General features: G+C 44.4%; 1 protein-coding gene across 3 annotated transcripts in view; it reads left to right on the top strand.

Annotated features, from left to right (window-relative positions):
- Positions 1-22,006, top strand: part of DUS1L (dihydrouridine synthase 1 like) — a 266,802-nt gene that overhangs the window by 219,677 nt on the left and 25,119 nt on the right. For all 3 annotated transcript variants that reach the window (XM_078653767.1, XM_078653766.1, XM_078653768.1), the window contains one exon: positions 9,270-9,358. In XM_078653767.1, coding sequence (XP_078509893.1) covers positions 9,270-9,358 — 89 coding nt within the window. The remainder of the gene's footprint in view (positions 1-9,269; positions 9,359-22,006) is intronic.

Below are 22,006 nucleotides of genomic sequence, written 5' to 3' on the forward strand. Positions count from 1 at the left end.
TACTAGCCCGCTGGCTTGTGGCCTTCCGAACGACGCCCGACGACAACACTGCTGCTGGTCTGGTTGCTCCAGACTGGCCCTTGCTTCCCTCCATCGGAGAAGTACCCTGGACCCTCCTGGTCCGGCTAAGACGCCATTTTAGGTCCACCGCGTGGGCCTTGCATTTGCCAAGACTTGTTGCCCAATCCTGGGTCCAGCGACGTCGACAGCAAGAACCTTCGTGGGACAGCTCGCACCTCCATCCTGGTCGCCGACAACGCCTCCTGGTCCGAGAGACTGCAGAGCCCAGCAGCGCCCACTCACCTGACTGCGGTGACTTCGCCCGGTGCCATCCTGGTGCCCACTGAATCACTGGCTAGTGATTCAAGAACTTGGTCCCCTCTGCTTTCAGGTTTCCTTCTTCCTTGATCCAGGCTTGGATCCATCGAACTTTTCTTCACTGGTCGCCTGCCAGCAACTTCCTTCTTCCAGGCTCCTGGTCCGGCAACGAGATTCCCGACGTCTTTTCAGACCTATGCAGCTGAAGCCCCTGGGCTAGGTAACTTCGGCACTTCGGTGTCCCAGCATAGCCTCACTATCCAAGGGTCAGGATCCACTGTCGTTTTCTCCCTACCAGGTCGGGTTCGCCCGTGAACACTAACTTTGTGAATTCTAGCTCCCATAGACTTTGTCCCGCATCCCGCGTGAGAGTGCACACTCTGCGCCCGAGTTCCCTAGGCCTCCTGCTAGTAATCTAAAGGTTCAGTAGTCCAGTCCTAGCGATTCCAAAGCCTATTAGTACTGTTACTTACCTGCTAGTAATTCGCATTCCACTTTTAAAGTATATGGTTTTTCGTGCCCCTAGGGCATTGTGTATAACGTGCTAACTTAAGTATTTTCATAAGAGTTTTGTTGTGTGCTTAGCACCCTGTCCTCATAAAGAGTACAGGGTTGTTGTGATTCTAATAAATACATTGTTTATTTTCATAACACTTGTGTGGTGTCCTTTCACTGGGTGTTCAAGGGGTAATGTGATGGTAAAACAGCTGGCTTAACACGCCCTCTAGAGTCTTAGCCTAGACTGCTCGTATCCATGCTACTAGGATAGCTGGTCTATAAGGTTGTCTTACAACCAATCATCAATAAGGGTTGTTTGGACTGATATATAGTGATCACTAGAATAGTGAACACTGCACATCAGGCCAACTTCTCACAAAGGCGCAGCCACATTTTTAGTGAAATACCACTCTTAAACAAGTAAAAATTAGCTAAAGCAGTCCATAGTGGAACTCGATTGGCTTAATAGAAATATCTCTGGACAGTGAAGCATTGATGAGAAATCAATGTCTGTGAATAAAAACAAATAAAGTAAGAAGGTGGTAGAAACCCTTCATCAAACAAATCATGATGTTCCTCCATATCCAAGTGCTCAAAGGAATAAAATCTGTTCACGGAATCACATGTGAAGACTTTGATATGGGCAGACAGTCCTTCTCCAACTATAATAATTTAGTGCATTTTTTAGAGATTCTATGGGGAATCCTTCATACTGTAGAAGAACAAGGATATTAGAGAGAACCAGAACAATCCTTAAGCACCCGCCAAATCAATATCCTTGATGCAAGTTCATCAGTTTCCACAACCAGCAAAAATATCTTCTACTTAGTATGTCCCAACTAGCAATTCATCTTCACACAACAACAGAAATGAGGTAATTTAATTTTGAAGAAATTCGTTTTTTTTAAATTGAAATTCATATATCACATAATAGGCCAATATATTTTTCACAACTGCCTTGTCTTTTCTTCAAGGCATAAATTCCACCAGAATCTATGGAAAAAATATCAAAATACATTTATACAGTTAAACAATGCAATACAATTATTAATATCCATTACAGTATATTATTAAAAAATAATTGATGAAAATAAATGTTCTAAAAATAACTACACTGGAATATGATTTTGTGTAACAATTGTCCATCAATATCTTAGGTGATTTACACAATTGTTATAACTGGGATTTCGATGCATGAATATATGTTTTTAGCAATTGAAGAAATAACAACTTAATCGGAAATCAGAAGTTTCTTAGTTATGGAATGTCACGTTAAAGCTACGAAACTGGTGGGAAGGAATACTGGGCATTTACCAGTTTAGTATTTCTGCTAAATGATTTATTCAGAGGGATCTGGCATTGAGTTGTAATTAATATATTGCGAGGATGCCAAATTTGTTATGAGATTGTGTAACCTATTTTCATTGAATGCACAGCTTAAAATTTGGGGATCGACCAACAGGATTTCCTGCCATTTTTATTTTTAATAATACATTGTAATATACATTTTTGATTGTTTTGTCATAAACATAGTATGTGTTTTCAAAGAATCTTGGAGAATTTGGGCCCTGAAGTAAGTTATGGTAGTTGTGAAACACGTGTTGCCTTTTATGTGATTTATTAATTTCAATAAAAGAAACCCATTTCTGGGAAAATGGATATCGTTTTTTAAACCCTCATGTCTGATGTTTCTTTGGCATTGGTTGCTTGTTTCAATAGACACATGAGTGTGTCCCATTGTGAAAGATTGGCACATAGTGGAATTTACTAAAAGACCAACAATATCTAATCGCTACAAGCAAAAACATCTGTCTCAGGTAGAAGATATCCTTGGCATGTTGTTGAAGAGGGTGTTGACAGAGCCACCTTCAAAAGAAAGCAGCCAATAAGTCTACTTACTTTCGGTCAAGTGAGATATGTAAAGATTAATCTTGTACCTTTGCACACATTTATCCAGAAGTTGCAAAGTGCCACAGAAGGTCAAATGCCAGCATACAGTGAATGAGTGGTGGAAGTGTGGGCTAGATTCTTGAATAAAGAGTGTACTGTTAAAGCATTGTGCTGTAATGTTCTTTAAAGATTCCTTCTACCTTTCCCTAACTGGGAGCAGTGTGCTTGCACCCCTGAGGGATATGGGATGTTTTTGCAGATTCTAGGTGCATAGATGTAAAATACCGCTGCCTTGTTTTTTTCTTTTTTACACTTCTTATTCTCCAGTGTCATGGTTTCCTGGCAGCGAGCATGCCACGTGCCACCAAAGATGGTGAGCTTGTCTGCAAGATAAGCAGGGGTTCTTGTTGTGATGGTTTTATAACTGACATAAAGATTGTGAGCATAGTGTGTGCCACCCATAAGAATGGGGGTGGTGTGATCCTATTTCTTCAAGCCTTGAAGAGATATGGTGACTGTGCAGGAAGCCTTTTAGGAGGATGTAGGGGGCAGTGTGGAGCCTTGGAGGCCACGAAGCAGGACACTACACCATTCAGATGAGATAGTATCTGAAAGAGACTGTAGTTATAGATTCCTTACCTTAAAATTACCCTCAGGCGTCAGAATGGATCCTTCGGGCTCCGCAGACTCAGCTGGGGGTCCTGGGCCTTCGAGGCCCGCAACTTCGGCTCCGGAGGACCCCCGAGGATCCAGGCCTGGATCTGGATCGTTGCCGGTCGACCTCACGGTACCTTCCCGGCACCGATTCCAGTGATGATGCTCTGACGCCAGTTGTGCCCCAACCGGCGCCGACCCCAGCCTCACTCCTGATTTAGACACGGAGCCGAACCATCGTCAACCGACACCAGTACCAGCACTGACCAGTACTTTTGTACCACTGTTCTTTCCTGGTGTTCCTTTCTGCCCTGACTGGCCGCCAGAGGAAGATGAGGAGAACTGGGAGGGGTCTGTTGACCCACTAGAAGATCAGCTTGAAGAGCCAGACTGGAGAGAGGAGTTTGGTGATGTCAGTCGTCTGGATACCTCCCCAGACCTTGGTATGCTTACTCCCCCTAATATGGCTGGGGAGGAGGGAGCCTCCTACGCTGTGGTGTTAGGTAGGGTGGCTAAGGCCTTGGGCCTTAAGCTTCCTACGGTGGCAGTCAGGACTAACCTGACTGAGGGGCTTCAGCCGGCAGCAGCCTCTTTGGAGCCCGTGCTGCCTTTCAGTGAGGCCCTTACTGACATCCTTCTGGGCACTTGGTCCATGCTCAGCACAGAGGCTCCTTTGGACAGGATGATTGCCTGACACCACTGCCCGGGCAGCCCACTTTTTCTCTCTCAACACCCTAACCCGAGAGGTTGGTGGTCCAAGCCTCATCCTCCAAAGGATGCGCATTCCCTACAGCTTCCCAAGATAGGGAATCCAAAGAGCTGGAACATCTTGGGAAGAAGTTGTTTTCTTCTGTCAGCTCAGGGCTGTGGTTGGTGAACACTGCATGTCTCTTGGGCCGTTATGCACACACGGTGTGGGACATGGTTGCGCAAGTGCAGCTACAGTGCCTGGAGGAGGCCCGGGCCACTCACTTGAGCTGTTGCTGAAGTCCGAAACGCACAAAGTTCACCATCCTGTGTAGTCTGGATAACGCTGACTCGCTGGGCTGAATGGTTTCCACATCAGTAGCCCTGAGGCGCTACGCCTGGCTGAGGTCCTCTGGCTTCTCTGGGGATGTCCAATCTACCCTTTGCAGGATGCTTATTTTCACATCCCCGTCTTGCCAGACCACCGGCGTTGGCTAAGGTTTGCAGTAGGCCACAAGCAATTTCAGTTTACCGTGCTCCCCTTTGGCCTTACCAGTGCCCCTCTGGTGTTCACGATAGTGATAGTGATGGTGGTGGTCGCAGCACATCTGCCCAGATCAGGGGTTCCAGTCTTCCCCTATCTCAACAACTGGATGTTAAAGGTGGGCATGCCCCAGCTGTCGTCTGCCACCTTCAGACTATGGCGTACCTCCCACATTCGCTGGGGTTCACTCTCAACGTGCCGAAGTTGCACCAGTTGCACCTGATTCCCTCCCAGAAGCTCCTTTTCGTCGGAGCGGTTCTGGGCACAGAGCGTTTTCGGGTCTATCCTCCCAAAGCAGCGAGTCCAGGATTTTTGGGCTATGATACCCCTATCTCCCGGATTTCGGTGAGAATGACCCTGAGGCTGCTGGGCCTCATGGCCTCATGCATCCTGCTGGTGGATCATGCCAGATGGTATATGCGGGCTCTGCAGTTGGACCTGAAGTTCCTGTGGGGGCCGCATCAGGGGAATCTTTCCAATGTGGTCCAGATCTCGGAGGTGACTGCAAGTCCCTTGCAGTGGTGGCTCACGAACCAGGATTGGGTCAACTGCAGATGCCTCTCCATTGCTCTATGGGAGTTCACAGTGGTGACAGATGCATCATCCCTGGGATGGGGCAGCCACATGGGAGAGGCAAGGATCAGATGCCTCTGGTCTCCGGCGGAGTCTGGGTTCCATATCAATCTTCTGGAGCTCTGGGCGATTCGTCTGGCACTGAATGCATTCCTTCTTTCTGTCAAAGGAGGAGTAGTGCAGGTGTTCACAGACAACTCCATTGCCATGTGGTACTGCAACAAACAGGGCAGGATGGGGTCGTGGACCCCATGTCAAGAGGCCCTTCGCCTTTGGAAATGGCTGGAACATCAGGTTATAACCCTTGCAGGTTCCCTGAACGCCTGGGTGGATAAACTCAGCCGCAGGTGCATGATGGATCGCTAATGGCGTCTCCAATCGGAGGTGGTACAAGGTTTTTTTCAGCAGTGGGGAGAGCCTTGGTTAGATCTATTCGCTACCAAATGTTGGAGTTTCCAAGGTGGCTCTTGTGCGGCAACGCCTTTTGTCGCAAGTGGAATTGCGGTCTCCTATATGTCTTTCCACCTGTACCACTTCTGCCCAGAGTGCTGACGAAGATCAAGCGCGACCAGGCCCTAGTCATTCTTGTGGCTCTGGACGGGGCACGAAGAGTCTGTCACCCAAGCTCTTGAGCATGGCCATCGATCCTCCGATAAGACTGCCTCTTTGGGAGGATCTTCTGTCACAGCAGCAGGGAACGGTCCTCCACCCAAACCTGTCCAGACTCCACCTCCTTGCGTTGAGATTGAGCAGCGACAGCTGACCCCTTTCGACCTTCCTCCCGAAGTCTGTAACGTTATCTTAGCAGCCACGCGTCCCTCCACCAAAATGGTATACGCCATGTAGATGGAACAAATTAGTGGCATTGTGCACAGCAAAGGCTGTGGATCCCCTCTCTGCCCCTCTTTCAGAGGTTCTCCTCTTCCTTCTTTCTTTGGCCCAGCAGGGCTCTGCTCGGGGCACTCTTAAGGGCTATCTTTTGGCCATTTCGGCCTTTCTTTGCCTTCCTGATCAGCCTTCTCTTTTTAAGTCCCAGATTGGTAACCGGTTTCTGAAGGGCATTACTCCTCTCTTTCCTCCTCCTTTTGTAATGCCCCAGTGGGACTTGAACCTTGTGCTCACTTATATTATGTGTGCTCCCTTTGAGCCACTACATAATTGTCCTCTCTGTCTCCTTACTTTGAAGATTGCTTTCTTGCTTGCCATCACCTCTGCTCGCAGGGTAAGCGAGCTTCACGCTTTATCTTCTTTATACTCTCCCTTTCTTGCTGTCCATCCAGACATAGTAGTCTTCCGTGCTAGGCCCTCCTTTCTGCACAAAATGGTTACTTCCTTCCACATAGGTCAGACCATTACATTGCCCACCTTCTTCCCACCTCCGCACCCTTCGAAAGAGGAGGAGAGACTCTTAACGTCTGGACCCAAAGCATGTGCTGTTTTTCTACCTTGACCGCACGATCAACTCTTTGTGGGTTAGGTGGGCACTAATAAAGGTCGGGCAGTGAACAAACGACCCTTCTCTTGATTGGTTGTCCTATGCATTAAGATCTGCTATTCTTTTCCTAAAAATGAACCTCCAGTGGGACTGCGTACTCTCTCTACAAGGGTGACAGCAGCCACTACTTCTTAGGGACATGGAGTTCCCTTACTTGACATTCACCAAGCATTACTGCCTGGACAGACAAATTCGGAGATATGTCTTTTTCGGCCGTTCTGTTCTCCAGGACTTCCTGTGTGAACTTAGTTCGCAGACCCACCTCCGTGTTTGGCATTGCTGGGGTATCTATTCTAAGGTAAGGAATCTATAACTACAGTCTCTTTCAGATGAACAAGTTACGTATCTTCGGTAATGATGTATCTGTAAGAGACTATATAGTTAAAGCTTCCTTACCGCCCCACTCATAGTCCCCGTTCTGCGAACTGACTTCTAGGGATAGGGACTCCCTTCTAGGGCCCTAGTTTGGTGCACCAGTGGTCAGTGTCTTGCATGGCTCTGCGCTTCTGGTGTGGACAGTCGTGTCAGAACAGACGTCGGCGCGCAGGAATGCGACCGTAAAGTCGACCGACGCCAACTAGCGACGCGCAGGGTTACTGCTAGGAAAACATTTCTCCGGATTCAGTCTGACACCTGGGGGTAATTCTAAGGTAATGAATCTATAACTACATATGTCTCTTACAGATACATTGTTACAGAAGGTAAGTAATTTGTTCTTATGGTCTTAAACCACAGTTCTGGGATACCTTTCTAGAAGAAACCTAGATAATACCTCTTCAAAGATCATTCTGCTGTTGCAAACATGTAGACTTTGGAGCTCCCCAATATCAATTTAACGTAGGTCATCCTTTTGAGCCCCTAAATAAGGTAAATGTAATGCTCGTTTCCTGAAGGACAGCTGTCATAAGTGTTTACTTTTGCCAGTAGAGTAAAGAGCAACCAGCATTGTTGGCAATGGAATGTTGCATTAACCTTTATATGAACAAGGTCATTCTGAAGATGGATCACAGTTTTTGTAAAAGCAAATAGGGTCCCTACTAATATCTGGACAGAAACCGGAATTTAGTAAGTATAATCAGTTATTCATTGTCTTGGAACAAGGAAGGCCAGGTCAACATATTTCAAACTAAGGCATTACAAAATTATATAGTGCATACATTGCTATGATTTAATCAAAGCTAATGCAAGGTGTAACTGAAGATTTGGGCTTCTCTCAAACAGAGGACTAGAGACAATAACGGTCCTTCTTGCAATGGTCTCTTTGTAATGGAGAGACAAAGCAACAGCATTGCAGACGCTGTATGCTTTTACCAAAGACTGCTTTTCCATTCCTTAGAATTTTGAAGCAAGAGTGGGAAATGCTGGGGTGAAGATGTGAGCCTCACTTCTGACTCTCTAGTTTTACATTCTCTAGTTATTTCAATTCTAAGTATGTATAAAAGATCCAGTTCGTGAGCAGAACATTGCCTACCAGTAATTGCAATTCTAGATCTAAAATCTTTGTTCGATCCACATGCAACCCACCATCCTCCTCATTGATGTGAATATAGTTGATGAAAGGTGTACTTTAAAATCTGAACTTACTTAGCAAGACCAGTAATTGGCACTTATCAAATTTGCTATCTGAGGCATGAAGGTAAACAAGCATTTGCAATGCAATCGGTCTCGCCTTTGGGACCTTATATGTATTTAGCTCTGCAGCTCCTTAGCCTGGGTGCTGAAACATCTACTGTTCGTTAACATGGAGGGAAAGTAAGCACTAAACTGTGTGACACGCCAGGTATGGGAACACACGGAGAGAAATATTGCCTTTCAGCGGGAAATGGTATCATCCAAAGCTGTTTTTAACATAAAAGCAGGGCCTTCGATGTGCATATCACTGAAAATACAAGATTAAAAAAAATATTATTGTCTACGGGTGCTCGTGGAAGATCATTTCTATGGACTGAAATCTAGAGAATGCTAAAGTGATTCTCGTATTTTACTGACCCCTGCTGGTCGTTTTCTATCAAAAAAAGTTAAATAGAGGCAGTTGTACTGAAAAAAAAGTCTCTAAGTGGAAGCAGACTAGTCTTAGGGCTGATCTCCAGAGCCCACATAGTACATACATGTATATAATAAGTATATACTAAAGTATATACAAGAGGTCTTGAATGCTCTGCCTAAAAAATGAGGAGGATAAGCTGATATTTTATTTAAACACTGTTATGTTAATGGATGAGGAGTCTCGGTTTTATTACTGCAAGTTATTGAAATTATGCAAATCTTTTGAATATACCAACAATGACGAGCTGTAGATACAGATATTTATGTTCCTTCCTAAGTAGCCGATGTTCACCACTGACTCCTAGGAGTGCGAACTGTGCAGAAGCACAACAAATGAATAACATTTTTTATTGCAACTACTCAGTAGGAAGAAATGAATCAGCTCTCTCAGGCTATGGAACTTCATAATCTGACTGGCTGCATCCTCATAATGCATTGCAAGTCACTTTTCCTTTAGTCTCCACAGCTTTCTGATCCTATAGTACTCACTTGTCTGTGAGCTCTTAGATGGGTTGATGAGTCCGTTTTTCAAAGATTTAGCTACTTTATTGTTGCTTTTTGCAGGAGGAAATGGCCAGTCAGAAAAAAGGAGAGGAGCCACACGGAGGATTGCCATTACACCACTGGATCTGCCAGCCCTACGTCAGGCCAGGGTGAGTCGATGAGAGATGTCCCCACCTCAAGCCCTTCCATCTGGACACATTGTTTAGTCGTAGGTTGCCACCAACATGGGGAGGATGATATCATTAGCCGTAATACTTGCTTCAAAAACATAAATTTGGAAAGCGTAACAAATTTCTCAGATCAGGCACTAGAGGGAGCTGGATTATGGGCAGAACTAAACAGCACTTTACTACCCAAGATGAGCATAATGATACAAGCCTTGTGTTTTTTGGACCTTTATGTATGTACGGTTTGATTGTCATGGAGTTTCAATAGCAAAATTGTTGCTAATAATTGTGTGGGAACAATATTGCCCGGTGGAAGCATCCTCACTCTGCACTGCTCGTGAGCTGTTGTGAAATGAGAAGCGATAGTACTGATCAAGATGCTTGTTAGTTTTCAGTTTTCATTTGTATTGTTAGAGATGTACTTGAAACTGATCTCGTTTTCTCGCTTACTATTGCTTTGCTGAAAATAAGTAAGAAGTAAAGGTGTCCTTCACGAATAGAAATTATCTTGTTTAATGGAGATGGTTGTGCAGAATATATGTTTGAGTGCTCTTATAAAAAATAAATATATATAAGGTCCTTGTATGCCTGCAGACCCCTGATTAGCAGCTTGAGTCTGCTTATTGGCTCCCTAGCTTCCAAGCATCCCTGAGCCCTTCTCCCACACCTGTCCAGGCCCCTTAAGGTTTGAGGAGTGACCCCCAAGATAGCCATCTCTATCTTGTGAGACCCATCTTCCCTGTGCCCTGCAGCCCAGTGAACAAAGGACCAGGAGGGGGTAAGAAGACAGACTTTGTGCTGTCTTTTCCTTGATAATTTAAAAAGTGACTTTCCTCTGCCTGTGACTGCCTCTATTTTACCTGTTACATTGTGGGACTTGTAGTTTATGTTCTGCTGTTTTTCTGCCTGTGAAGGTCTCAATTTCCCTTGTTTGTTTGTGGGTTGGGGTTTTGATAATCTGTTGTTTTATCTGCGCAGTAAGGCCTCAATTTCCCCTGTTTGTTGTTAGGTTTGCTAGAGATCGCGGGTCACCCGACCAATAATTTCGCCACTTCTGGCTTCGGGCCCATATACTTTACTTTATCATATACATAAAAAAAAAAATAATAATAATAAACTACTACCAATAATTGTGAGTTCCTTTTCGATTTATTTTCAGTGTACCCAACTTACCATCCACCGTTATGGGTACCTATGACCACGATGGGTCAGGGAGCTAGCTGTAAAAGGAAAGGCAGCAAAATACACCATTCAAAATATGACTTTACTTTTTATAAAATGACCACGGACAACTGGAAGTTTTGAAAAGTTTATCTTAAATTCAAATAAAGGGCAGTCATACAGCTTTATCAATAGAATACTAGTGCGACAGGGAACCCGCTAAGTGAGAGGAAAACTAAGATAAGGGGCAAGATGAACACGCTATAAATCTGAGTTACTTAGTCAGTTTTCGAGAGAAAAAACCAAGACTATATCAGGAAGTTGCAAACTGCAATACAGAAAATGATTTCTAAAAGGTAGGGTAACATAGGAACACGCTATGAAATCAAATGCAAATGACTTTATGAAATGCAATGGTTGCAGGAGAAAGCATGGAAAATTATCACGTGCAAAGGTATGTCTTTATTGAAGCAAAGAAAGGTGCAGTTTTAAGAATTTCAGAGCAATATTTACCTAGACTGGTGTGAAAACCAACCCTGGCCACGGGTCAGTTAAGGACAGGAAAACCCTCAAGGAAGGATAACCCTCAGTAGGATAGCAGGTGCAGAATGGACACCCCAGGACAGGACAGGAAACCCAGATTCGGATCAGGACAGGACCACCAGGATACGACCAGCACCCGCAGTTTGGAAGCAACGCCTGCGCTCCACCCTCTCTGCAGCTATCGATCAGGACCCCGATTGGGTCAGCGAATTCCCAGAAAAAGTGCTCCGCCAGCACTTAAGGTTCAGTAAAACCTTCAGAGTCTATGGTCAGATTTCGGACAGAGAGCTCCGCAGCACCTCTGTATCAAGTCACCTATTGAGTGCGTTGGGTCAGTGACAGGTCAGCTATTCAGACAAGTCGGACGATTTCTCTAGTTAAACCTAGGCTAGTTATACTGTTTTAGGACAGGGTACCACCCCCCAAATGTTGCAAAGTGTCAGAATCCCCAATTTGGATTGGTCCTAAGGTAGGCTTTGGTTAACACACCAATCAGAACAGACTATTCTAAGGCCTAATTTGCATCCTAAGGTGCCGCCTAGCAAGATTTGGGGTTCCCACGAGAAGTCGCACGGAATACAATGCAAAAGAATACAATGTGTTACAATATAATACAATCTAGATGCTTCTGGCTGGGTGAAGGTGCATGTTCTCATGCAGGCTCTGCCAACAACCTTCTTTGGCTTGGTTTCAATGCCATCTTCACCATCGATTGATTCTGCGCAGAAGTACCCTCCAAGATGGACTCCCAAGCCCCCATCACCCCTCAGTGCCGAGGATACATGAAAAGTAAGCGAAAACAAATTAGTACATAAAAATAAATGAATGTATTACAGGTCATGATTTCACATTTTAGGTTCATCATTATAAAAATATACTATGCATTATTGGTAAGTGCAACAAACAATTTCACAAGAGCAGCAGCACAAAGCTTCACCACGTTATAGCCATCTTATTGCTTATTACGCATGCGCACCCTTTCCCTCCAAAACTATCTCTACGCGAAGTCACGTGAGTGTGACTGACGCATGCGCAGAAGAGGAAAGTCAAGCAGCGGCCATTTTAGAAACACGGATTAATCATATTAGTAAAACACATAAGCAAGCTTCTCTATCATACATATATATCGAAAATAAAGATATTAGTAAATCGTACAATTCGTTACGAGGTTACAACGGTTTCGAGGTTCATGAATCGAGCAAGTCGCGATGCGAAATCTTGCTCTATCAATCCCCTCTTTGATGATATTTACTATCATCACAAAAAATGGAACCAGATGCCAACTTTCTTTCACACCTTGTACATTTCTATCTCTTCCAACAAGCGATTCAGCTTCTTTCTCAGTTTTGGTAGGGTGAGAATTTTTCACCTTTTTATAAATCTGATTATTCATTTCTTCCAATTCAAGCTCATCCGCACTTCGTTTCACTCCTCTCGCATTCACTTGGTATTTCTTTCGGTGTTTGCGACATTTGCAACAGACGAATATGAGAAATAGGATAAGACCTATCACTCCAATTGGCATCAGTACCTTTAACAATAAGCTTTTACCTAAACTAGCAAACCAATGACCTACATTGGAGAGACCATCAACCAGTCTCTTCCAGGCACTATCAACCTCGAGTGGTTTGAGTTCCTTTTCCAAATTAGTAATGTTTTTCGCATATCTTTTGAGCTGTACGCTCTTGTCCGGAATGTAAGTGCAACAATGTTGCGCTTTCAACATCCGGCAGACTCCGCCCTCTTTTGCTAATAAGGTGTCAAGAGCAAGTCTGTTCTGCAAAACCATTGATCTGATCGCAACCATTTCAGTATTGACCAGCAGAAATCCATGAGCTGTGTCAGTAGACAACACATCCACTATTGTAGACAATTTGCAAATTCTGTGAGTGTTCAGAACCACTCCCACTCCAGGTATCAGTGCACTAAAAATACTACCCATTATTTCACCTACGCTTTCTCTTTTACTACGCACTAAGCCATTAGTATTTTCACTGCTTCCAGCAATTTCATTCACATGGTATATTCTCGGGAAAACAATGCCAAAATAGCAGCTTCCATACCAGTGATCCGGCAATTTGAAATAAGCCTTGTCTCCACATATATAATAAATTCCAGGAAACACAGGCTCTGACGCATTTTTGAATCCCCAACCTCCACTTACCTTGTAATTATGTTCACATTGACTGGAACCAATGAAAATTTTATTATAATAACTAGTCTTCTCGCGATGAAGACAGAGTTTCCCTTTCTTCTCGAAATCCAGCAACAAAGCAGGCCCTGCCCCGCCATTTGAGGTGCTTTCCATGTTTTCAGCCCATTTAGGTGTTTTCTGCCTTTTGTCATTTGCCTTCCTTTGGAAACTCTCCCTTCTCTTCTCTGCCATGTTTAAAAATATCTTTTCTTGTTCATGTAATGTACAGGTCAAGTTCTCTCTGTGTGCTTCAGCTATGTCTATATTGCCTATAGTCAGAAAATAGTCTCCCATATATCGTATTACGTCACTTTTGGTATGTACAGGATTCAGATTTCCACGAATGGGAAGTTCAGAAAAGATCACGTCATTATTAGAGTAATAGTACTGTAACGGTCCTCTTTTGTAAAATAAGCTTGCTAAAATACTACAGGAAATTCCATAGGTCAGAGGTAGGTGATGATATGTCACGCCTTCAGCTACAGAAGTAGGTAGCTTCATGCAGACATAGCAATCTTCTATTTCCATAGTTTCTACGTAATGCACTAACAAATTTGCGAAAACATTTAAATGTGTCTTGTTTCTAACTCCGTGGTAATGTAGTCCTTCCTCATCTGATGCTTCTAAGTCTCGTTTTGTCTGTCTGAGTGCTTTCTCACGTCTTTCTACACTTCGTGTTGTCAGTTCTTCAGTGTCGGTAATCTGAGTAGGGTCAATATTAGTATTTTTGCTAACCATAAAGGGAATGAAAACTGTTAATCCTATCCAAATTAATATTACTATAACTATACTACATATACACACTTTGCAGCATGTTTTGCAACAACTGCGGCTAGGTCTACCACTCACGTTTGAATCAGACATTTTGGCTCAGAAGGAAATTTTAACCCCTCTTTGCAGCTTTTCCAGGTATTTTTATTGCTGACCAATTTCACGGAGGTTCTTCCTCTTCCTCTGCAGAGTAATCAGTAATCCGTTCTCCGTCGCTTTCGTCAGTAATATCAAGATCCTCAAAGTTTTCCAAGATTAAGTAGGTCCACTCCGGATCCTTGTATTTTTCGTTTTGTCTTTTTATTCTTTCACTCCTTCTCTTGGAGTTATCTTCAGGTATTTCTGCAATTCGGGGACTTTTTCTTATGTCTGCAAGTTTCTCTTGGACTGTTTTTATTCTTAATCTTAGTCTCTTAATATACCTTGGCTCAATGTGCTTCTTTTTCTTGAGTCTTTTAGCTGGCACTGTTATTTGGCTTTCTTCTAATGTCCTTTTATTTTCACTTGTTTGTGGCACTTCAATTTCTGTCTTCTCCCTTTCCGTCTGACTAGTCCCAGGTCTTGTATCTATTTCTTCTGCCTGGTTACTAAGCTGGCCTTGTTCAGGTGTATTTTGTGTTTCGCTTTCAACTGTCTCTGTTTCTATGTCCTGAACATGTTCTCCTAGTTCTGTCTGATCCTGCTCGAGCGCTTCGATCCCTTGATTTTCTTCTGCTCGAACTATTACACTATGTCTAGTCTGTCCCTTTTCGACATCAGGAGTCTGTGGAGGAGTATGGATCACTTGTTCTGTCCCTGTCTGACCTTCTTCTTCGTCCTCAGTTTTGATGTGAATCTCAATGATCTGAGGGTCTTCGCCTGTGCCTTGCTCGACCTCTCTATTCCACTCTCTATCTTCTCTTATTCGTTCTCTTGTTCTCAGTGGATCTCCAGTAAGATCGATTATGGGTATCCAATCCTCTGGCCAAATCCTCTGCAGCTCGTCATCAGCTACTTTCGGACCAACGTCTGTGGGCTCCTCGGCAGTACTGGTGCTTGGCCATACGTCATCGGCTGCCTCTGGACCAACGCCTAAAGGACCCTCAACGGGACTGGTGCTCGGCCGTCTGATATCAGCTACTTCAGGACCAACGTCTGTAGACCCCTCAGCGGGACGACCTTCAGCTCCAGGCTCCTCGTCTGGTATTACCTTCTGGGTATGGCTGGCATGGATCCACTTGGGAACGCCTGCACACTTCACTGCTGTCGTCGTTACCAGGATTACTTGGCGCTTTTTCCCCCACCTTGGCGCAAGGCAACTTGAACGAGTATGCTTCTTTATCTTAACCCAGTCACCAGGAACCAATTTGTGAACTGGAGTTGTCGGGTTGGCGACGGCGTCTGCCCCAATCTGGCGAGAGATAGAACGCACTTGGTCACCCAGTTGCTTGCAGTATTCAAGTACCAAATCATCAGAAATGCTTAACAGTTTGTATCCTGGTACCCATGCTTGTCTCATCACTCTTCCCATCAATATTTCATGGGGGCTCAGGCCTGTTCTTCGATCTGGAATGCTTCTGAGTCCCATCAGAACAAGAGGCAAGGCTTTTATCCAGTTCAAGCCGGTAGAATCACATATTTTTGCCAATCTATTTTTTATAGTGCCATTTATTTGTTCTACCACTCCAGAAGCCTCTGGATGATATGCACAGTGCAGCTTTTGTGTGATGCCAAATGCTGTACAAAGCTGGGCCAAAATTTCATTCTGAAAATGAGTACCTCTATCTGAGTCAATAAAGACTGGAACCCCGAACCTAGGTATCAACTCTTTTAGTAGGAGCTTAGCTACTGTTATGGCGTCATTCTGTGTGGCAGGATAAGCTTCCACCCATTTTGAAAATAAGCAGACAATGACAAGGACATATCTTTTTCCCTCACATCGTGGCATGGTAATGAAATCAATTTGTATTCTCACAAAGGGACCCCCTGATCTCCCAATTTTCATCAGTTCAACTTCTGTTTTCTTGCCAGCGTTGAACTGCTGACATGTCAAGCACCTCTGGCAAAGGGACTCTGCTACCTTCCTGAACTTCTTGTTGTACCAAGTCTGTTGAAATACCAGAACCATGGCGTCCCTCCCAATGTGTGATCCCTCATGTATCAATCGAGCCATTGGGGCAAGCAGGTGTCTTGGTAACACAGGCATACCATTTGGGCCCACCATGACACCATCCTCACGTCTCGGTTTACAACCTTGTTCTTTCCATTTCTCTTTCTCTTCCCAGGGCGTCACATGCTGCCATTCTCTCACTTCATCTTAAGTAGGCACTTCTTCAAACATTCTAAGTTGGCAGCTGTTTCCAACCCCACCCCGATTGGGATTTATTCTCAGTCGATCCATAGCACATTGTTTTGCCACCCGATCAGCGAAATCATTTCCCAATGATACAGGGTCAAGGCCCTTCTTATGAGCAACACATTTGACCACTGCCAATTCTTTTGGTAATTGGATTGCCTCTAAAAGGTCTTGGACAACTTTTCCATTCCGAATGGGGGTACCTGAGGAAGTCAGGAATTCTCTTTGTAGCCATAATTGGCCAAAGTCATGCACAACCCCGTAACAGTACTGACTATCAGTATACACTGTTACTTTTTTGTCTTTTCCCAATTTGCAAGCTCTTATCAGGGCGATCAATTCGGCTACTTGTGCAGACTTTACTCCAAATAGATAAGATGCTTCTTCAATTTTGCTTAACGTGACCACAGCGTAGGCAGCACTTAGGCCTCCTAGTTCATGTCTTAGGCAGGAACCATCCACGAACCATTCCACATCATGCACAGGCAAAGGAGTTTCTTTAATGTCTGGGCGAGGTTTGGTACTGAACTCAGTCAGGTTAATGCAGTCATGCTCATTATCTCCCTTCTCTTCCATTACCATTGAGTCAGGGAGTAGAGTGGCAGGGTTTAAAATGTTACATCGGGTAATAACTATATTTGCAGCACCCATGAGAATCCTCTCATATTTAGTCAGCCGACTAGGGGTGAGATACTGAGTTTTTGTACGAGTCAATAGTATCACAACTGCATGTGGAACATATACAGTTACAGGATGTCCCATAATGATAGACTCACTTTGTTCTAAACTGGTGCAAGTTGCAGCTACAGCTTTTAGACATCCAGGTAATCCAGCAGCCACTGGATCCAAAGTGGCAGAAAAATATGCCACAGGCCTTCTGGTCAACCCATGCTCCTGAGTCAGGACTGACAATGCACAATTGTCACGAGTGTCACAGAATAAGCCAAACTCCTTGGAGTAGTCAGGCATTCCTAAAGCAGGGGCTGTACACAGGCAATTTCGCAACTGTGTGAAAGCTGTTAGGCTCTCGTCATTCCATTCAACTGGGTCCTTTGCTCCTTTCTTTGTCATTTGTATCAAAGGCTTTGCAAGAACTGCAAATCCCACAATCCATTGCCTGCAATAACCTACAACTCCGAGGAACATTCTGATTTCTTTCTGAGTACGGGGTAACTGCATATTTTGAATTATTCTGACTCTCTCTGAGGTGACTTTTCTGATACCTTTTTCTATCTGGTGTCCCAGATATTTCACTGATTTCGAACAGAACTGTAATTTTTCAGGGGCCACTTTATGTCCCTTTTCACTCAGGTGATTCAGTAGGGCAATGGTGTCAACCACGCAATCCCTATGGCTTTTGGACGCCACCAATAGGTCGTCAATGCACTGTACCAAAACAGATTTTCCAGGTAAGACTAAAGTTTCAAGGCATTTTTTCAAGATCTGATTAAAGATAGAGGGGCTTTCTGTGTACCCCTGGGGGACCCTGTTCCAAACATACACGTTACTGTTGAAAGCAAATGAGAAAAGAAATTTGCTATCTGGATGCAATGGGATCGAAAAGAAAGCATGACATAGGTCTATCACAGTGAACCATTCAGCATCCCAGGGAATCTGATACAGGATGACTGCTGGGTTTGGGACAATGGGACAGCAAGGAACCACCATTTTGTTTACCTTTCTCAGGTCCTGCACTACTCTGTACTTGCCATTAGGCTTTTTGATGCCCATAATGGGTGAATTACACGGGCTACTCATTACTTCCTGTATGATGTTTGCTTCTAGCAATTTCTGTACTTCAATGGCAACACCTGCTCTCACTTCGGCACTCATTTTGTAAGGCTTAGTGTTAGGGTAAACTGCATTTTCTTTCATTGTTATCTGTATGGGATCTACGTTTTTCATTAACCCTACATCCTTTCCAGTAAAGTCCCACACTTCTGACTTCACTGTCTGCTGGAGTTCTTCAGGTAAGTCCTGTATAGTCATTCGTTTTATTTCTGAGTCAGGTCTAATTAACATTAGCTTGTAGATACCGTCTTCATCTGGTGTTTGAATTTCGACGCCCTTTGGTGTGCAAAAGATGGTACAATTCATTTTGCACAGCAAATCACGTCCCAGTAAATTTACCGGACTGGTATTATTATTATTATTATTATTATTATTATTATTATTATTATTATTATTATTATTATTATTATTATTATTATTGGGCATTTGTAAAGCGCCTGGTTACGCCACTGGCGTGTCCCCGCGCTGTAGTAAGTGAGGTGGCTGTCCCCCCCTCTCCCAAGGAAGACTACTTGCTGAAGAGATGGGTTTTAAGCTTTTTCCTAAAAAGAACTTCAGAAGGTTCAAGTCGCAGTTCTAACGGTAGAGCATTCCAGCAACCAGGGGCAAGGTGTCTGAAAGATCTACCCCCCATACGTGCTTTCCTAACTCTGGGGATCTTTAGCAGTCCCGTTTGAGAAGCCCGTAGACTACGTGTAGGTTCATAATGGGTCACCAGACTCTGAAGCGGAACGGGGGCTTTACCGCTTAAAATGCGGTGGCATGTGGAGAGAGCTTTGAACTCTATCCTCTTCTCCACGGGGAGCCAGTGGAGGGCTTGTAAAGCTGGTTTGGAGGGTGACCTCCTGGGGAGCCTGAGGACAAGCCGTGCCGCGGCATTCTGGAGCACTTGCAGGCGACCCAGGACCTTTTTCGCGGCCCCCAGATATAGCAGATTCCCGTAATCGAGCCGCGACGTGACCAGGGCGTGCACCAGCGTCCTTCGAGCAGAAATAGGGAGAAGATCTAATACTTTCCTTAAGGCTCTCAGGAAACCGAAACACACCATCACAGACAACAAATCTGTGCATTTGTTTAAAGTTTCCAATTGAGATCTCCATGGGTTCGGTAACAGGTGTACTAATTAATTGATTAGATACTCCTACTACTTGGATTGCTTCTCCCGAGAGGGGTAGGTTTGGAACGTCCACTGTTCTCACAGTAGAACGGGTAGCACCAGTGTCCAATAGAAAGGTGACATCATTTCCATCAACCTTTCCTTCAATGTATGGCCCTGACTGGTCTACCGGCAAAGAGGCGCCAAGTACGCACTCCTCGTCCTCCCCTCTCAGGCCCCGTCAGTATTGGTCATCACAGAAAAAAGTGTCGTTCAACAAATACTGCGAAGTTGCTGTATTTCTATCCTCATTGCCTCCCCAGACTTCTACATCATCACCCTGTGGTGACTTCCCTTTAAATATAGGCTTTGGCGCTCGAGGCACTTGAATCGTTTTTACCTGTTGCTGGGTCTTTCTTTGCTTTTCATTCTGCGTCTGTGGAATTAAATCAGGTGTTTGGGCATTATCAACTTGTAAATACGGACACTCGTCTCGCCAATGTCCAATTTCTCCGCACTGATGGCAAGGAAATTTCTTTTTGGCTTCCTCTCTACTCATTTTAGGTCGGGGCTTTCCTCCATTCCCTCCCCCAGGACCTTGGTTCTGAGCAACTTTATTTAATTTACTCAGCTGCTTTTCCTGTTGTTCTGCGAGCTTTACTTGAGCCCACATCACTTTCTCCTTCAGGGCCTTTTTCTTTTCTGCCACTTCGTCCTCACAGTACTTTGCGTACCGTAGGACCTCATCTATCTTTTTGGTATGCCAACAGATTTTATTATCCTTTATCCACTGACAAATTTCGGGTCTTAAACCGTTTACAAACCTGTAAATGAAGTGGGTCATGTCCTTCATCTCGATGTTATCTATACCACTGTATGTTTTGAACACCTGCAACAGCCTTTCATAAAAAGAGTGCACTGTCTCGTCCCTTTCCTGCGTGGTTCTATCTATTTTGGTCCAATCAGTTTCCTTTGCAGGTACTTTTATTTTCAAATGTTGAATTACTTGTTCATACTTTCTCATCACTTCCTTCGATGGTTCCCCTGTTTTGTCATCTCTCGGGTATTCCTCACTAGGCCAGGCGATGGCTATTTTACACTCAGTCCACAGATCTACAGGGACCACTATGTCAAAGAACCCATCCAGGTCTTTCCATAGGCATTTCTGCACTTTTACAAATCTCTCTACCTGCCGGTACCAGTCGACCGTTTTTTCTCGTAATTTTGGGAAGTCATTTGTGAAGGACACAATATCCTGACGAGACCATGGGACATGTACATATTTTCCCCCTGGCACTTCACGCATAGGGCATAACTGTTCTGGCTTTTCAGCTTCTCTTAGAGCGAATTCGGGAGTTACCTGCCTAGACCTGGCCTCATCCTTCTTCCTAGCCCATCTGGCTTTCCATTTTTCCACGTCTCCCCATTTCTGCAATACTGTCAATAGTTCCTTGACCTGTGCCTTTTTCCCTGACACATTCAGGTTTTCCAAATCTTTGTCTGAAAATTCTGCTCGGTAGGGTTTCTGCAAGGGTTTCGATTTTGAAATGTCTATTCCCATACTAGCAGCAGTATCGGTCAATTTTTCATGAAGTACTCGGACATTGCGGGTAAGACTTTTGCACATAAACAACAGTTCTTCTTCAGAGTAGGTATTTAATCTGTCTAATCCTACGTTTCCTGCCATTAATTCTTCTATTTCTACTCTGTTTGTAGAGGTCTAAAGGTTTCGTTTGCGAAGTTTGTTTCTCTAATTCTTGACTCCATCTTTCAATTTCTTCAGGTGTGACCAAAGTGACACTTCTAGTACCCGAAGTCGATTCCATTTGAATCTCCCTCGCATTGAAAGGATTATGTCTTTTCTGCATTCTTTTCCCTGTATTTCTAATGGGCAGATCCATCAGTGAGACTTCAGATTCACATTCGCTCGTCTGTTCATCTACAATTAAGGGTTCTGGTCTGGACTGTGCTATTACGGGAGTAATGACTGGAGGTTTTGGACTTTCATGCCGATCCCCGTACAATGAAACTACGGGTCCGATTGTTACTGGGATTGTCAATGCTTCAGGACTGGTATTTAACTGGGTCATTTTCTGAATGATCTCAGCTCTCTGTTTTGCTAGAACCTCCCGCTCCTTTTCTTCCAGTAATCTCTCTATGGATTTGTCATGTAACACCTGCGGGGTTAGTGTGGGAGCATAACTTGGGGCAGTGGGATGAGTCTCACTAGGCCCTTCACCATAATTTGGTCTTGGGAATAAACTTCCTGTACCTAGGGATCTTCTTTCTTCCTCATACGGTGACTGTAATAACGGCATTCCTGAACTTGAGGGTCTCATCTCGCCTCCGTAGGGAGGTCGAGAACAAAAATCTCCTTCACGGGAATATCCTGTCTCCCCACTAGCTGACATCCTGGGGTAAATGTTTCTTGTATCCACTGGTCCTAGACTCTCGGTATAGGGAGGAATGTGGTAACCCCCTCCTACACTTGCGGACCTAACTTCTTCCTGAGGAGGAAGTCTTCGGGAAATATCTCCTGTACTGGAAGGTCGATGTCCCTCATTATAAGGAGGCGGACTTCTTGTACATAGGTCATCTAACAGTTCATCATCTGACTCTCCGATGGGTACCCAATGTTTAGATTTTTCCAACCGTTTCTGTCCCCCAGAAGGATCATCTGCTGGCATCATGGGAAACAATCCCTCCACTATCATATTCTGCCTCCACTGTTTCATCTTT

The sequence above is a fragment of the Lissotriton helveticus genome, chromosome 7, assembly GCF_964261635.1.
Source record: "Lissotriton helveticus chromosome 7, aLisHel1.1, whole genome shotgun sequence".
Classification (NCBI taxonomy): domain Eukaryota; kingdom Metazoa; phylum Chordata; class Amphibia; order Caudata; family Salamandridae; genus Lissotriton; species Lissotriton helveticus.